Genomic DNA, 16,127 nt, shown 5'->3' on the forward strand with positions numbered 1-16,127 from the left:
GATAAACCAATCCCAGGATTCACTCAACAAAAGGCCTTACTCCTTAAGAGACCAATCCCTTAAGTTCAAAGAGATTTCTGGTGTTGTTTTCGTCTTAGAGAAAGAACCCCGAGGGACTGTTTTCGTTACTCGTGGAAGAATACATGTAAAACTACTTTCCCAAGAGGCTCCTCGAAGCTTTGACTTTCCCAGAAGCGCTTGCTGGGAAGTATAACCGGTCAGCTGTAGTGTCTCAGGGCACGCCGGGAGTTGTAGTCCGCTGGCTAAATTAAGTCAACATGAAAGATTGCCTTTTGGGAATTGTAGTTTGAATGAGCAGGTAAGCCTACATGTGCGATTGAGGGATGTAGTTCAGAGGTGACCCTTGGGCCTCTCCTCTCTCATCCCCTCCCCAAACCTTATCTTCCATATGCTGCATTTCTGTTCCCTCAATCTTTCATCGTGGTCTCAGTATCCTTTTAAGAATGGAGACAGAAAGGCGAACGATGAAAAAGCTATTCCCCACTCCCACCATAGGAAAAAAAACTCCCTTACTAATATATATTAATGTCAGGGGCTCCCTCTTACTCCCAGGATGAAATAGAAAAATTCTCCTTTGACAGCTTGGTCCCCTTATTCCATTCGAGTTTTCTTCCAAAACTCTTTTCCTCCTTCCTCTCCTCCTTCTCTACGATTCACTTCTCCTTAGGGCCTAGACTTGATACAGCTGAGCTGAGGCATTTGACCCGAAGCGTGGACCCCCCTCCTGGGTTCAGTGGAAGCTTTCAGCAGCTGCTTCCTGGCCCCGCTGTGCCGGACTGTCTGCGGTAGCTAGCCTATTACTCGGTGAAGTCCCATGCTTTCTCTCTTCCCGCTCTGAGGCAGAAAAGAAGTCTCTTCTGATAGCAATCCAGGAATGAATAGTTCTCTCCAATTCCCATTCCAGGATTTAAAAACTCTTGATTGTGCCAGAGCCCATCCTGACATTTAAAGTCAATCTCTCAAGCTGTAGCAGTTTCCTTTGGGTAGTATTTCTTGCTTAGTCTCTCCCAAAACTCTTGATACATAGACCAAACTGCTTATTATCGAAGGACAAACATATCAATAAAGTCTTTTTCCTCCTCTCCAGAACAGCAAAGCAGGGGAAGTTTGAAAAGACAGGCGGTGTTAAATTACTCATGTTTATTTATAACAGACCTTCAGCCAGTACAGTACAAAACTTACAGTAGTATATTCTTCCTTACACAAATATTTACTTACAATATATTACAGATACAAAACGCTTCGCAGTTAAGTCTCAAAAGCAAGTTTGACTCCCCTTAAGAAGGGAAAGAACTCTCAAAAAAAAAAAAAGGAAGGGGGACCCAGAAGAGGAGAGAGGACAAGAATCAAGAAAGACACCAAGTCTAGGATGCAAATGAAAACCCTGGGAAAGAGGACAGAGTTGGTATTGCACTTTATTCTTTTTTTCTTTTTTTGTTTTGTCCATCATAATGTCTGATTAAAAATATATATATATATAATATGTACACAAGGAAAGAAGCTGCTAGGAGTGTTACAAAAATCCCTCCACAGCTTGGAGACAAGACATGGAAAAAAAAACCCAAAAGTTTGGAAAAGTATCTGTTTAGAAAGGGTTTTGTTGTTGTTTTTGAATTTGTTAGAAAACACCTCTTTCTTCCACATAAAGTTTCAGGGTTTTTTTTCCCCCTTTTTTTCCTTCTTTTTTTTTTTAATTTTAATTTTTTACAAAAGGAGCCGGGAGGAGGGGTAAGCACATTTGAGGTCCCAGAGCCAAGGAGACTCTGGGGAAGTAGGGTTTTGTCCTTAAGACCCTGGTTAAAGTGCAGTGATGATCTGGAAAATGATGGAGTCCCCTTCTTCCCCTACTTAAGAATCTTATCTTGCTCCCAGCCCCCACGTCTCCACTCTCCTGGGCATAGCAATAGCCTCAGAACATGATATTTTTGTTTGTTTTCTTTTGAATTTTTAGGGGTAAGAGGACCACAGGTTTGCCAGAGTAGAATGGGGAAAGGATGTGGGTAGGACCGTAAGGCTCTGATCTCCCTGGAAGGAATAGTCCCTATGGGGAGTCACTATCACAAGCAGAATACTGTAGTAGTTCCCAGTTAAGAAAGGGGAGGAAGTAGAAAGGGGCTCAATGTCCAAATCTGCTCTGCAAAAGTAGAGTAGGGAGGTAGGAGAACAGTGTCCTGCTAGAAATAAATTTCCCTTACAGATCCTTCCATCCTTCTCCTCTACTCCTGTCTTTGTTCCCCTACCTCCCACCTCCCTGACCTTGGCAGCATCTGTTTATTGCTACATTGTCCAGGAGGAACAGATATTTCCTTCACAATGATGCTCCACTCTACACCTCTCTGGGTCTTATCAAGGAGACCTCAAGGTAGAAGAGGAGAAAACTGTTTTAGGATCTCTTCCCCACATGGGGATGAGACAGATTCCTCTCAAAGGCCCAAGCACCACAATCCTGGGTTCTGTTCCCCCAGCCAACCCTGCAGCATCCTTCCCTGGGGACCACAAGAGATCCCTGAAGAAGGAGAAAAGGGAGAAGAGGCAGAAGAGGCAGAAGAGGCAATGAGGAAAGGTTGTGGAAAGAAGAGTGGGAGTTGGAGGAGAAAGGTGAGAGGAAAGAGAGAAGGACCAAGTGTTGCAACTTGTGAGGTGGTTGTGTTATATTTTTTTTTGTTTTTTGTTTTTTTTGTTTTTTGTTTTGTTTTGTTTTTGTTTTTCTTTAACATAGAAAAAAAAAAAACAGCCTTTGGTTTGAACCTCAAGGAAGCAAGAGAGCCAGGTGGCTGTGGCCCTGGGCTGGGACTCCATGTACATAGAGATGCTTCCCCTTCCCAGGGGCCTTCACCTATCTCCCAGACCAACAAGAACAGCCAAGCATGCTTCAGGAACCAGGAGGGAAGTGAATCCCTCCTTCCCTGCTTCCTTGGCACCGGGCATGAAGGAGGCAGTGAAGCAAGCCCTTGGTCCAGATGTGCTGGATCTACTCTCCCTGGGGCAGGGATAGGGTAGGGGCAGGGGCACATGCCCACCCTGCAATCATTTTTGGTTATATTGAAATAATTAAAAGTGAGGAAAGAAACTTCCCATTCTTATGACCACTGACCCTGAGGATGGAACCTCAGAGTCAAGAATGGGATGGTAATCCCTGCTGGGAAGGGGTGAAGGCAGCAAGACTGAAGGACTGGGTCTTCTCCTTGTGTTTAGGCAGCAATAGACTTAACTAGTTTTTCATATGGTGGGAAAGCCCCTGAGTGCCTAGAGAGGTTTCTGGGGTGAAGGAGTCAATTAAAGAAGTATTGAAAGGAAGAGAAGAAACTTTTTTCTCCTTGTCCCCTAGTTCTAATTTGGTGGAGGACCTTTTACTCCCCAATGCTTTAGAGACAGAAAAAGGTGCAGACCCAGCTTTCACCCCCTGAGGATATCAAATTGGAGGAAAGCCCCCACCGAGCACACAGACTGGTTGGAGGACCAGAACAGCCCCTATGAGGTTGAAGGGAGAGGACCATCACATCCTAGTGGGAGACCCAGAGTGCAAATGCAGGCTTCAGAGTATTCATATTATTAGGGGAACAAGTGAGAGGATTCTGAGCCTCACAGTGCCCTGGAGTGAACTGTCAACCCTCTTCTCCCCCCTAAGTGGGAGAATCTTTCATTCATTCATTCAAGAACAGTGCAAGCTGCCCAAGGTGAGAGGGCAGAGAGGTATGGAGTGCCAGAGTAGGGGTGTCCCAGAGAGGAGAGATAATGCCACAGAGCTATGGTGGGGCCAGGAGGCACCGGCACCGGAACTGAGGAATCTGGCAGTGTAAGTGAGGGGTAAGGATCAGGGACAGTAGGAGGCCAATGCCCCTCCAAACACTAGAGAGCTTCCCACCCCATTGTCCTAGGGAAGTGGAGGAAGCAGGGATAGAAAGGGAAATTAGGCTTGGGCTGGAAAAGAGAATTAGGGTGAAGAATGGCAGCTCTCTGATAGACTTTTCCTATAGAGGGCAAGAACCCTCTTACTAAATAACTTAGTGTGAATATGGGAAGTCATAGGGGTTGGGAAAAAAAAGGACTAATAAAAACAGAAGACCTGTTTCATCACAATGCTTAAATAAATCAGCTTGGCAACTGGCATAAAGAAGAGGGTAGAAATGGCGAGGAGTCAAGTGTAAAATCAAGCAGCCAGGGATTATATCTGTGTGACAGGCTACAAAAGCAAAACTTAGTCAGGTTGCAAAATGGACAGCGGAGGCAGGGGTAAGAGAGGAGGGGTGGACACCTCTGAAGATAGGGGTAAAAGACAGGAAGGACTGGGTTGGAGGGAAGGCCAGACATCACTAGCCCACCTTGTGTTCCCCTCGGACAATGTGGGAGGAGAACTCGTACCGGTCCTGGCTGTGGTAGCCACAGATGTTGCACTCAAAAGGGTCCCTGAAGCCATGGCAGCCCATGTGGATGGTGAACATGACGTGGTCCAGGAAGAGGATTCGGCAGTGCTCACATTTGAAGGCCTTCACTGGCTCTCCGTCCTCACCTACCACCCGTAGCACATCCTTGGCAGGGCCAGGAGCACTCCGGGGGAGCCCTTCCTGCAGCTTGGGGTCCTCTTTGGCGTAGGCAGGGCTGGGCCGGCTCCCCATAACCAGAGCAGGGGCTGACTGATTTGAGGGACACTGAGGAGTTGTTACAACCCCTCCACCCCGCTCCTCATGGTTGCTCTCTGTGTCTGTAGAGTCCTGGCAACCATTGCTGGGGGAAACCCCAGGGTCAGCTAGAGGACCCCGAGCCCGGTAGAGGAGGGGGCCCCCATCAGCCAGGTCCTCATGCCCCTCACTGGCTTCCCGAGTTCCAGGCAGCTCTAGTCGGCCAGGGAGGGGCTGCATCTGGGTATAGACAGAACTTATGACTGGTGTGAGCTCTGAAATGCAATTGGCAGGTGGAAGGCGAAGTGGGCGCAGGTGCTCTGCGCCCACAAAGGCTAGTGAGCCAAAGCCAGGCTCCAAACCATGGTGTGCAACCAGCTCCACATCTTTCTCATAGCCACCTGAATTCATGTCAAAGGGGAGATCGGAGAGGCTAAAGCGCATCTGCTTCTCACCTGCAAGGAAGGAGAAAGCACTTGAGCTCCCAAATCAGAGAACATCCCAAGAGTGGCATTTCTTTGTGGGCTATTTGAGTGTTCTATTCAGGCCCATGGAGGCCCACTTCTAGTTCTGCCATCCATGAGAGTTCAGGATCTTAATTGGGGTCCTTATTCAAACCAGAGTCTAGGATCTTAAGTTAGGGATGTTAGTGTAGATTATTTTCTAAGATCAAAGGACCATGTCATCTACATCAAGAAGGACCACGGGAGATCATATTGTCCAACTCCCTCCTTTAAGAGAAGATAAGGAAACAAAGGTATGAAGAAGTGAGGTGGCCATGGGAGTGGGCAGCCATGATCTGCCTCCCTCTTTCTGAGGTCTGTGGGGGGCCAGGATATAGATGGACTGTCTCTGCTTCCTGTCAAAGGCTCCAGGGAAGGAGAATCAGATTCCTGACTGCTGAGATCCTTCCAGTGAAGTCCGACTTCCTTCTTTCTTGTTCTAGCTGTAATGTTTTTTTCTCTTTTTTCCACCTACAGCAGCTAAAGACATGGATTCTTTCTAGGCAGCTCTGCTCCCAGGGCAGCTGTGTTTAGGGAAGTACATTAGGGAAAGGGGGAGGGGACAGTGTCCAAAGATGAAACCATTAATCCATATAGAAAGATCCCTGTGGGTCTCATGCTGACTGGGAAAACTACATATTAATATCATCTTGGTTTTAGTATATTGTTATTTATTGTGTAAATATTTCCCAGTTACATTTTAATCTGTGTCTCAGGCCTCTGAGGATTTGATACCTCTGGCACAGTGGAAAATGTGCTAGGATTGGCAGGGGGGAGGTGTCATCAGGAAGAGCCGAGTTCAAGTCATGCCTCAGACACTTCCTAATTGTGTGACCCCAAACAAGACATTTATCTTCAAAATCTGTTTCCTCATTTGCAAAATGGTGATAATAATCATCCTTCATTGGAAGGGTGGAGGGAACCAGATGAGATAAGAGTTGTCAAATGATTTGCAAACATTGGGACTGGGTCTTGTGATTTTATTGGTACAGGGACCTTCCAAGTGAGGAAGCTCCCCCTACCAATGCAGGTCTTCCTTATTCAGTGCTCTGCAGCTCGTAATCTGAGAGGGCTTCCTGCAGCACTGAGAAATCAAGGACCCACCCAGAATCAGACTTAGTTTGTCCCTGAGGCAAGCCTTGGAACCAAGACTTCCAGACACTAAGCCTGGCTCTATTCACTGTGCTATCTAAATATGGCCACCTTAGCAGCAGAGCTGGTTGAAAGTCTGTACTTAGAGCTGGTATAGAGGGAAAAGGAAGAAAGACCCAGCTATAGCAGGTACTTTAGCCATGATTCCATGCAAACCCTCAAACACTGTATAGTTGTTTTTTTATTATCTCAGGTTCCAACAATTCAGAAGGGCTTTGACTACAGAGAACTATTCCCTAACATTTCTACAAACCTTCCCCCACCCTTTTCACTCATTTGAGTGTCTTACCCACAAACTTCTGGGGGGTAGAGCGCTTGCGTTTGGTGAGGCTGTTGGCCAGACGGTCGATAAAAGTCGGCCGCTCAGAAGATGAGTGTAGTAGCATGGAATCTGGCACCATCTCTAGGTCACGCATGTCATCACCTGGAGGAGATGTGGGAGAAGGAAGGGAGGAAAGAGGATCAGTCTGGGACAGGAAAGGACAGGGGCAGCCTGCTTCAGGGAACTTTTAAAGACCAGAAAAAGACAGTGACCAAAATATATAAATGCCCTGTCTCTAGAAGTTATCAGTGTTTTGCTTGCCATCATCTAAAATTCATTCTCTCAATATTTTCAGTATTTTGTCCTTTCCCTTTTTTTCCTCCAGTACTTTTGTAGATATTTATATAGAGGAGCATGGATTCAGGGACGAAAGATGTATTAGAGATCATTTTGCCCAATGTAGTTTGCACTCATCTTCTATCTAGATTTTATCTGTCTCCTTTATTAGATTAAGGGTAAGGATTGTGTCTCCTTCCTCTAGTTCAGGGGTTCTTAACTGGGGGTCTATGATCTTATGTTTAAAAAGGTTTTGATCACTATAATTTAATAAAATTGATTTCCTTTGTAGTCTTATATTATGTTGTATATTTAAAGGCATTCTCCTGCAAAAGGGTTCATGGGTTTTACCAATCATTTCCCAAAGGGCCCAGGGCACAAAATAGGTATCCTCTGGCTCTCTCATTGCACCTAATACCCAGAAAGCTCTGCACATAAGTTGGGATGTTGGTGACCTGGTATCTTCCCTGATGTGATCACCCTTGCCTCACTAACCAGCATCTTCCTTTCTTCCTGCCTTTCTTAGCTTTTCCTACACCCTACCTGGTGCTCCAGTTAGGGCCTGAGCTTCAGTGCTGAGAGACTGCAGGTAGTTATGACACCGTTCCTTGTGTTCCTCCAGCGTACTCTGCTGCTTGTAGCTCCGGCCGCAGTAGTTGCACTTGTACGGTTTGCCCACCGTTGGGGAGGAGACTAGGGGTTGGGGTGAGATGGAGAAGAAAAAGTACTAGGGTCATTTATGATCCACAGAAAAGCAAAAGAATAAACCCTCAATATCTGGCGTTCAGAGGACCCTAAATTTGACTTCAAAGCTTTACTCTTTCACCTGCTACAGGCAAATACATGCCTAGGAACTAATAATAATAATAGGAGAGCAGGAAGAGAGAGAAGGGACCCTTTTGCCAATTAGCATAGGATTGGAGCTGCCGGCCAGCTGCTGCTGTTGGGAGAACAGGGACAAAGTCCCCTGGTAGGCAGGCTGGCCACACCCCAGGGCATCAGAACCTGGGCCCCAGGCTGTGGTTTAACCTTTCTATAGGGCGGATGGTTGAAAGCGGCTGTTTATCAGAAAAGGGGATTTCTCACTTACGCACCTTTGGCTTTTGTTGAGGGGGAAATGTTGGGCTGCTGGCAATGAACTAAAAGCCCTCAGGACTTATGTGGGGTGTCAAGGGGGAGTTAGCCCCCCCCTCCATGCCATTCCTAGTTTTGACTTCCATTTCTAGACTGAGTTTTCTGTACATTATTTTTCTATTTCTGAATACTGATCCCCTCCTGAAATGCATCAAGAATATGTGTCCTTCATAGATACTGAAGTTGAATTGGGAAGGGATAAAAAGAGAATTCGGGATTTAAAAGAAAAGCACAAAGAAGAAAAAGAAGGTGAAAAAAAGAACATGATTCTTCACCCCATGAGAAACTATATAGTTACTCTGATTAGTTTTCTTTTTAAAGGCTAGATATTAACATTCTTAGGGGATAGGTAAAAGGAATTTGGTGACAGGTATTAGAGTTTCCATTAAAGAGGCAGCATGGTATAACAGAAAGCTGACTTCAGTTTTCAAGAAGACCCCTCACACATGGTTGTGTGACCCTGGACAAGTCATTTAATCCTTCGATTCCTTAGGCAATTTTCTAAGACTACACTGTAGAATATGTGCCAAGCTGCATTGGTAAACCTGAAAAGGTAATCTTACCTGAGACTCCCTATGTCACTGAAATTCTAGGTCTAGACTCTATCCTTAAAGAGAACATGAGGGAGCTTGGAGCTGAAGGAAAAGGGTGGGGAAAAGGAAAAGGGTGTGTGAGTAGGGGGAGGAAGTTTATATAAGAAATCGTGAACGTTTTGTTATTGCATGTAATGAAATGTTACTGTGCTGTAATAAATGATGAATAGGAAGAATGCAGGTAAGCATGGAAAGCCTTTCATGAACAGAGGCAAAGCCAAGGAAGCAGAGCCAGGAAAGCAATACACACAACTACATCACTGTAAACAGAAAGCATTGCCACTACAGAAGGGGGCCCAAGAGGATATGTGGCTGATTCCTCTATAAAGGTCATCAGGAAGCCAGGAGAAAGCATCGCTAGGAGGGTGGGTCTCCCCCACAATGAGGGAAAAGGGGCTGTCTCAGGTCTGCAGCTATTCTGCAGGGATGAGATGAAAACCATCCCTGAGACGGCCCCTGGTTTCTCCATTCAGGCCAATGGCAACCTGCTCAGGCCTTGGGAAGAACCACCTTTTTGGTTGTTGTGAGGGTTGAGAAGGCACAGTTCCACAGAGGTGGACTCTGTCTAACATCTGTTTCTGCTCTTGCTCATCAGTCACACATCTCCCAAGAAAAAATGTCTCCACACCTACCCAGCCCGTCCCACCTCTGCAGTGAGTAGTCCCTAAGCCTAGAGCCCAAACAACCTGTTTCAAACCAGCAGGGGGAGGCTCTCCACTCCTTCTTCCCATTTCAAATCTAAGCCCCACTCACTTCTAAGTGCAGACCTCCCTGGGTGGGAGAAATACACAGGACCTGAGGGGCAAAGGGTAACTGCTTGGTATCTGTGTAGCAGATGGATTAGAAAGTTAGGTAGGGGACTATTTTGTCTATAGCTGCTGCCCCAACCCTGGAGTGAAAAGGTCCCACCCAACTCTGAAGAAGAGCTCTGAAGAGTCAGAGGTCTGAGGAAAGAACAAGGAAGAAGCGGTTGGGTTGGCGAAATGATAAACTTATTTCTCTCATATCCCTCTTAACCCCATGAATTTTAGAAGACAGAACATCAGGAAGAGTTTTCAGAGAGAAGCTCCCCAGAAGCTTCTCAACAGCTCTTTGGTCTTCTGTGTACACCACGAGCCCCACACTAAATGAGGAGGCTGGGAAGTGCAGCCTGCTCCCTGGATTCACACACTACCAAGCATCTCTCTCTAGGCTGGGCTGGCCAGTAACATTACTTTGGCCGCCATCAATTTATTCCAGATCCTGAGCCCTTGCCACCCTCTGGCCCTGCACTTGACCTAAGGAGAGGGAAGAGGCAGAAGTTTATAGGTAGATTACCTGCTCTCTTTTCCTTCCAAACTAGGAGGACCTTTATGGGAAACAGGAAAGAATGGAGGAGAAAGTCTAGAAATCATTCCTACATCCCGAGTCAATGTCTAAAGAACCAAAGGGTGGGCCTCTTAATACCTGTGGGACTTAAGAGTTGGAACAGGTGGGGTGGGAGGATGGGTTTCCCCCAGGGCTCAGAAGTGGGGATGTAATGGGGAACAGATGGCTCTGGCACCAGAGAGGATGACAGCTAAGAGACACCACCATTGCCTCCTATTCCCCTTTGCTCCTCTGCTTAGTTCATGGTAGACATTAAATGTCTTGCCAAATATTCCCTGAAAATTCCCAAAAGGGCTCTGTGGATCAGAAGGTAAGGGCAAAGATACAAGGCACCATCAATTTAGTAAATGTTAAGGTTTTAGGTTTGCTTTTTTTCAAGCTTTGCTACTTTCTCTCTCCCCCAACTAAATTATTGGCTCTCTAAAAACAAAGAGCAAACTTCCTATTTCTTTTGTATGGCTGGGATTTCATGTTATTTGACTGAGCCATAGGGCCTTGTGTGGGGTAGGACTGGAGCTAGAGGAGAGTAGGTAGTTCCAAGATGCAACCCTCCCTCCCTTTACTCCCCTCTCTGTGGCTCACTGACCGGAGTGGGTGCGGAGGTGGCCAGTGAGAGCGTCTCGCCGGCGGCAGGCATAGTTGCAGAAGGGGCATTTGAAGGGCTTCTCCCCTGAGTGCAGCTTGATGTGGCGCAGCAGGTTCCCCTTCTGGGTGAATGAGGCACCACACTGGTTGCAGTGGAAGGGCCTCTCACCTGCAAGGGAGACAGACCCCAGAGGGGAGGGGAGGGAGAGGGTTTTTAAGGCCAGACTCGACCCCCCACCTAACTGGCTCAGAACACTTTTCTAATAGGCAAGGTGGGTCTATGGTGCCAGGCAGGACTGTGCCTTAGGAATTCCTGCTTTATCTAATTACTTCTTGGGAGAGTCTCTCTCAGGGCATTAATAGTGTAATGGTGCAGGGATAGGTGCCAGGCATTTATGGGAGGGAGGGGGAGAGGCAGTCCAGTGTGTCTCTCCAAGAGCATTGGCACAAGATGGCCTTTTGGCTTTAATCAATGTCTGAGCTCCAAATTACCTCCTCTGTCTTAGAAGCCAGGGGGGAAGCATTGAAGTGAAGGCATATGTCCATTTCTGGAGAAGAGATTAATGGAGGTGGGGGAGGGGAAATAGAAGGGAGAACGGGAGCACGGAGGCCCTAGGAAGGGTTGTAAGAATCAGAAACAGTACCCAGGAATCCCAATCTTAGCTTATCCTAGGACACCCTTTGAGGTCTCAACACAGGACCTCCCCCAAACCTCATGGGAACAATTCTTATCACCACCTTCTCATTGTGATAAATGAGATAGGTACCACAAAGGAGCAAGGGAGGCTGGGAGCCCAAGTTCCCCTTTCTGCCAGTTTGAAATAAGTCATGGGAAAGCTTGTTCTTTTCTTGCCTCGACCTCACCCCTCACTGTGGCTTCCTCTAGTACCCTTCCTGATCAATGCTTTCCCCCCTTCTCCCAATAACTCCTTAGCTATTTCACAGGTATCATTTATGAAAATATCCCAAGAAACACTCTCCCTTTCCCACTTGCAATCCCACTCCAAAGACTATCCCAGAAGCCCCATTTCTGCTCACCTGTGTGACTGCGCTTATGTACCATAAGTACATTGGGCCCGATGCAGACCATACCACAGATGTCACACTTGAGCTTGCCGTTGGGCAGTCGGATGCCACCAGGGGAGTGAGGCTCTGGGCCGCTCCCATCACAATAACCCAGGGGCTCAGACAATGAGTCTTCTACAATCACACTGTCCTCCTTTTCCAGAAGCCGATCATCTGGCCCCAGCAGTCGGCTTGACTCTTCATCACTGTACATCTCCACCTTGATGGAATTACCTGAGAGATGAACATTTTGTTAGGACAAGGAAAAGCAAAGAGGAACAATTTAGGTCCAGTACAGAAGAAATTGGTCAGATTTTTGAGAATTCAAGAAGCATCAGTATCCAGTATCGAGTATACAGTGGCCATGGTGAGGAGCAATTGGTCCTGCTGAGGCCAGGAATATCTTTTTCTGTACAATCCACCCACTGGGAAATTAAGCTTCAAGAATAAAAAGATTGGGAGTTGGTAAGATGTCTTCTCTTACAAGGAGAAGAAAAAATGTGTGTGTGTGTGTATGTGTCTGTTAAAGAAGATGGAATTCCTTTCAACAACTTTTCTATCATTAAGCAAGATGTCTGATTCAGCCCTAGGCAAAAAGCCAATCAGAGACATTGGTAGCAAGAAGGGCTTAGCAGGATTTGGTGAGGGCCAGGGGAAGGTGTAGGTGGACTGGAGAGCAAGGGAGGAAAGAAATATAGGTGGAAGACATATATGACCCAGTTTATCCTCCCACCCTCTACCCATTCCTCTTCTCAATAAAGCTAAAGGTAGGGAGGGTAAAAGAGCTGTCTGTGGGAGAAAGAGCTTTGACTTTGGCTCTGACCTACATTCCTGACTATTCCAATCATTTAGAGAATGTCAGAGATCCAACGCCAGTTGAGGAGGGGAAGTAACAAGGACTCCACCTGAACAGGACAGTGAGGGTGAACAGGGAGGGCCCTCCACCCTCTACCAACTTCCCAACATCTCATCACCATCTCTATTTGTCTAATAGAATCAAGAAGTTTCTTCAGCACTTAAACATGTTCTAGTTCCCTAATCATTGTGTACATCTTCCACCCCTCATCTATACTGAGTTTAACTTCATTTTTTCTTAACTGTGACTAATCATTCTCCTTTCAGAAACCAGGGGAACCAAGGACACTGGGCTCCCCAATGCTCTTAAAGAGTTATAGAAGTCAGAAAAAGATAATAGGGAAATAGTCTCTAACAAAAAGAAAAATAGAACTGAATACAAATGGCAATGTTTGATACAGGGATGTGACTAGAGTTGGGGTGGGAATGAAGAGCTGATACTTACCACTAAGCGAACAGATGGGTGAAGAGTGCTGGCTATTTGGTGTGCTCACAGTGGGCCCCACTGGGGCCCCACCGAACTCCTTCTCCAGAGATGAGTCCCCACTACCTTGGGGAGACAAAGTAGAACACGGTTAACGGGGGAAGCTAGAGGAATATCACCCAGCACTCGGTGTGTCCTCTTGTCCCTCAGCACTGAGAAGAGAGCCACATGTGTACCTTTCAGACCTCAGGGGAACAGGATGATTGGGGCCCTTTCTACCTCACTTTATAAGGTTGAGGGGAAGAACAGCATCATCAATTGACACCCACAGGAAGCGAAGTGGGACTGCGGCTTGGAGAGCTGAGGAAAGGAGACAAATAGGGGCCTCAGGAGGGAGACATTTTCTTGGGAATGTCTCCCCCGATAGATCCCAAAGGTACCTCCTGGCTCTTCTGGGAAGACCAGCTATAGGGTTCTCTAGCTACTTCCACATATATTACCCAGTCATGAGAAGTCATCTTAAAGGAGGTGATGGGCAGGCAGACCACCTCTTAGGTGAGGACTAAAAATTCTGTCTTTCTTAAGCCACAGACTCATCTTTGGATTCCCAAACCTCAATTCTAAAACTTGTCTCTTCCAGGATGTCTTCCTTTTATGAGAGACTCTACCCGATTCTGCTCACTTCTCAGCTAGTGTCCCTTAAGCACTTGCACACTCACTTTGTACTATGGTCTACTGGTTTGGATTTGCTGATTGATATATTGCTTTATACAAATATTCTTTAGTCTCATGTGTATTTGTTAACTAGATTATATGATTTCCTGAAGAGAAGGATCATGTTAATTTGGGAGGAGGAGAAGTATATATCTAGATATACATGTTACAGATATGTGCAGATACTCAGACAATCATGAATGATCTAGCTCTATGCTTATACAGACATTCACAGACCCCTGTTATATGGACATGCAAAGAGAACTTATACCATTCCCAGTCTGGAAATCTAGCTATTACTTTATCCAGATATTTTATAGTGAAAAAACTCATTCTCACAAAGTAAGGACTGAATTCTAAAAAGGCCAGAATTTGGACCATCCGTCCCTGCTTACAAATTCAAGAAAATTCAAGGCCTCTCCCCATTCTGTTGCTCCAATTAATGAAGAGAAAATAATCATTCAGAATCTTTTTTTTTAATCAAAGTCCCCCTTTTCATTCTCTATACAATTTCTGGAGGTTTCCAGACCTTACAACAATAGCGTTGTTATGAGCTTTTAATGCATTAAATAAATATGAATTCTTTATCTTTAGATCTTTTTAAAAATACCTCATGACCTAAGACTCAGTTCCCTCTTCTGGGATAGCTTCTGTCTTTTGAAAACATCAGATAAGAACACAACCACATATATACAGAGCTGTGGACTGATGGGTCCTCTCCTCTATTCTCAGACTCCCTTCCCTGAGGCATTATATAGAATTTAGGGAGAGGAAGAGAAAAAGGGTCTGTCTTAACCTTTAAAAATAAATTAACAAACATTTATTAAGCACTTAATACATGGCCAGACATAGTACTAAGAGGTAGGGAAAAAGATGAACTCAAAACAGTTTCTATACTACAAGGGCCTATGTCTAACTATTTATTTACTTAATATGAAACTGCTCTAGTCAACTTAATAGGGGAAGAAGAGAGATATGGGGCTTGACTCCACAAAGATTAGTGAACTTATTAGAAAATGTCTGTGGATTTTTGGTTAAAAGTCATTGGCTCTGTGTTCCCCTCAGATAGACTTGAGCATGAGGACAAAGCATTCCCTTAACAGCCAAATGGTGCCAGTTCATGAAGCCCTTGGATAGATAAGGCTAATGTCTCTAAGATAAAAATGAGGTAAAGAATATTCTCATCCACTTCTTCCCTGGTGAGTACCAGAAGATTGTTCTATACTCAAAATAACTTTTGAAGGGTTAATTACCTGAAACAATTAGTTTCGGGAGTTAGGAATCAATCTGGAAAACTCATGGACTTTGAATCCTCCTAGGAAATAGAGGGAACAGGAGATAGCTTTGGGAAATTCATTAGATCACCTCAAGGCATCAGCAGCTCAGGGGAGGGAATTTCAAATATCCTAAGTTTCTGGAAACTCCAAACTAATCAAATTGAGGCTATTTTCATATCCCAGAAAAATGTTCCTGGACAAGGCTATCACAATAAGGCTAGTTTCTTAGCCATCAGAATCATATTCTAAGACTCATATTTGAGGATTAGGGGAAGAAGGAGCTCACAGGTATCTAGTTTGACATTCAAGAAAAGCTAGTATTTTGTTCTTGCCTTTTCCCCCATCCACCTCCAATGGTATCTGCTCTTAAGAAGCAGTCAGGAAATTAAAGAAAACCTTGAATCCTCGTACTTCTCTTCTAGGGCCTTCATTTTGGCAGATCTTTCTTAGCAGTGGGGCTCTAAGATGGGGGCAGTTGGCCTGCTCCAAAGAAGCAAGATAAATGCCAAGCTCCCTGCTTCCCACATCCACACCCACACCCATTGTGGGGATATGGCTGGGAAGAGAAAGAAGCCCCCTCTACCTCTTCAAACCTGAGGCATCTGGTGCTGAGTCCCTATCCCTTTAACCAGGTTCCCTTTCTTCTCCCACTGTCCCACCCAGACCTGCTTTGGCATTTTACCCCTAGCAGTTCCATCTGTGTCCCTAAGGCCTAATCGAGATGTCACCACTAGCTCAGGCGGCTCAAGCCGTTGTCTTTGCTTAGCAACGCCAAACGCCCTCTCCCATCCTTGGCAAGCATAGCAAGGAACGCCCCCTCCCCCTTCCCTCCTCCCTTCTCTCTACCCCTCTCCCTTTCCTCAGGCTCCGGAGTTGTTTCTGAATTGGCTCCTTAGCCCCAGCAACCCCCTTCCCCCTCCCTCTGTCCACTTCCTGCCTGAACTTACATTATCCTTCCCTTGCTGGTGAGACCCCAGGGTGCAAGCGCAAGCCACCGCCTTGGAAACGGTGCTGGAGTGCGGGTGGTGTGTGCATGTCTGCGTCTGGGTGGCAGGCAGGGGTGAGCCCAGCCACTCACCTTCCAGGAAGCATGGATTCCTGGAAGTGAGGGGAACCGCCGTCATTTCATAGGCACCAGCAGCAAACAGCTCGGTGAGCAGGGGCCCACAGCTGCAGCTGGCAAGAAGTGCTCGGCTTGGGGGGGTGTGTGTGTCTATGT

The 16,127-nt window shown here is 46.1% G+C and overlaps 1 protein-coding gene and 1 long non-coding RNA gene across 7 annotated transcripts in view; one reads left to right on the plus strand and one right to left on the minus strand.

Annotated features, from left to right (window-relative positions):
• Window positions 1-5: 5 nt before the first annotated feature.
• Window positions 6-2,754, plus strand: LOC127564956 (uncharacterized). Its single transcript, XR_007954399.1, has 2 exons — window positions 6-319; window positions 1,252-2,754. It is a non-coding gene; the product is annotated as an uncharacterized LOC127564956 (long non-coding RNA).
• The window catches only part of IKZF4 (IKAROS family zinc finger 4), a 30,048-nt gene continuing 15,339 nt past the window's right edge, over window positions 1,419-16,127 (minus strand). For 2 of the 6 annotated variants that reach the window (XM_052001807.1, XM_052001801.1), the window contains 6 exons: window positions 12,939-13,043; window positions 11,612-11,872; window positions 10,575-10,742; window positions 7,437-7,586; window positions 6,585-6,719; window positions 1,419-5,095 (listed from right to left, as the gene is read on the minus strand). In XM_052001807.1, the coding sequence (XP_051857767.1) occupies window positions 4,335-5,095; window positions 6,585-6,719; window positions 7,437-7,586; window positions 10,575-10,742; window positions 11,612-11,852 (1,455 nt within the window). In that variant the 5' untranslated portion in view covers window positions 11,853-11,872; window positions 12,939-13,043 and the 3' untranslated portion in view covers window positions 1,419-4,334. Of the gene's footprint in view, window positions 5,096-6,584; window positions 6,720-7,436; window positions 7,587-10,574; window positions 10,743-11,611; window positions 11,873-12,938; window positions 13,044-13,153; window positions 13,376-14,884; window positions 14,947-16,127 lie in introns of those variants that run through there. The other 4 variants (XM_052001803.1, XM_052001804.1, XM_052001805.1 and 1 more) reach the window with 4 other exon arrangements.

This window comes from Antechinus flavipes, chromosome 5 (assembly GCF_016432865.1).
Source record: "Antechinus flavipes isolate AdamAnt ecotype Samford, QLD, Australia chromosome 5, AdamAnt_v2, whole genome shotgun sequence".
Lineage (NCBI taxonomy): Eukaryota > Metazoa > Chordata > Mammalia > Dasyuromorphia > Dasyuridae > Antechinus > Antechinus flavipes.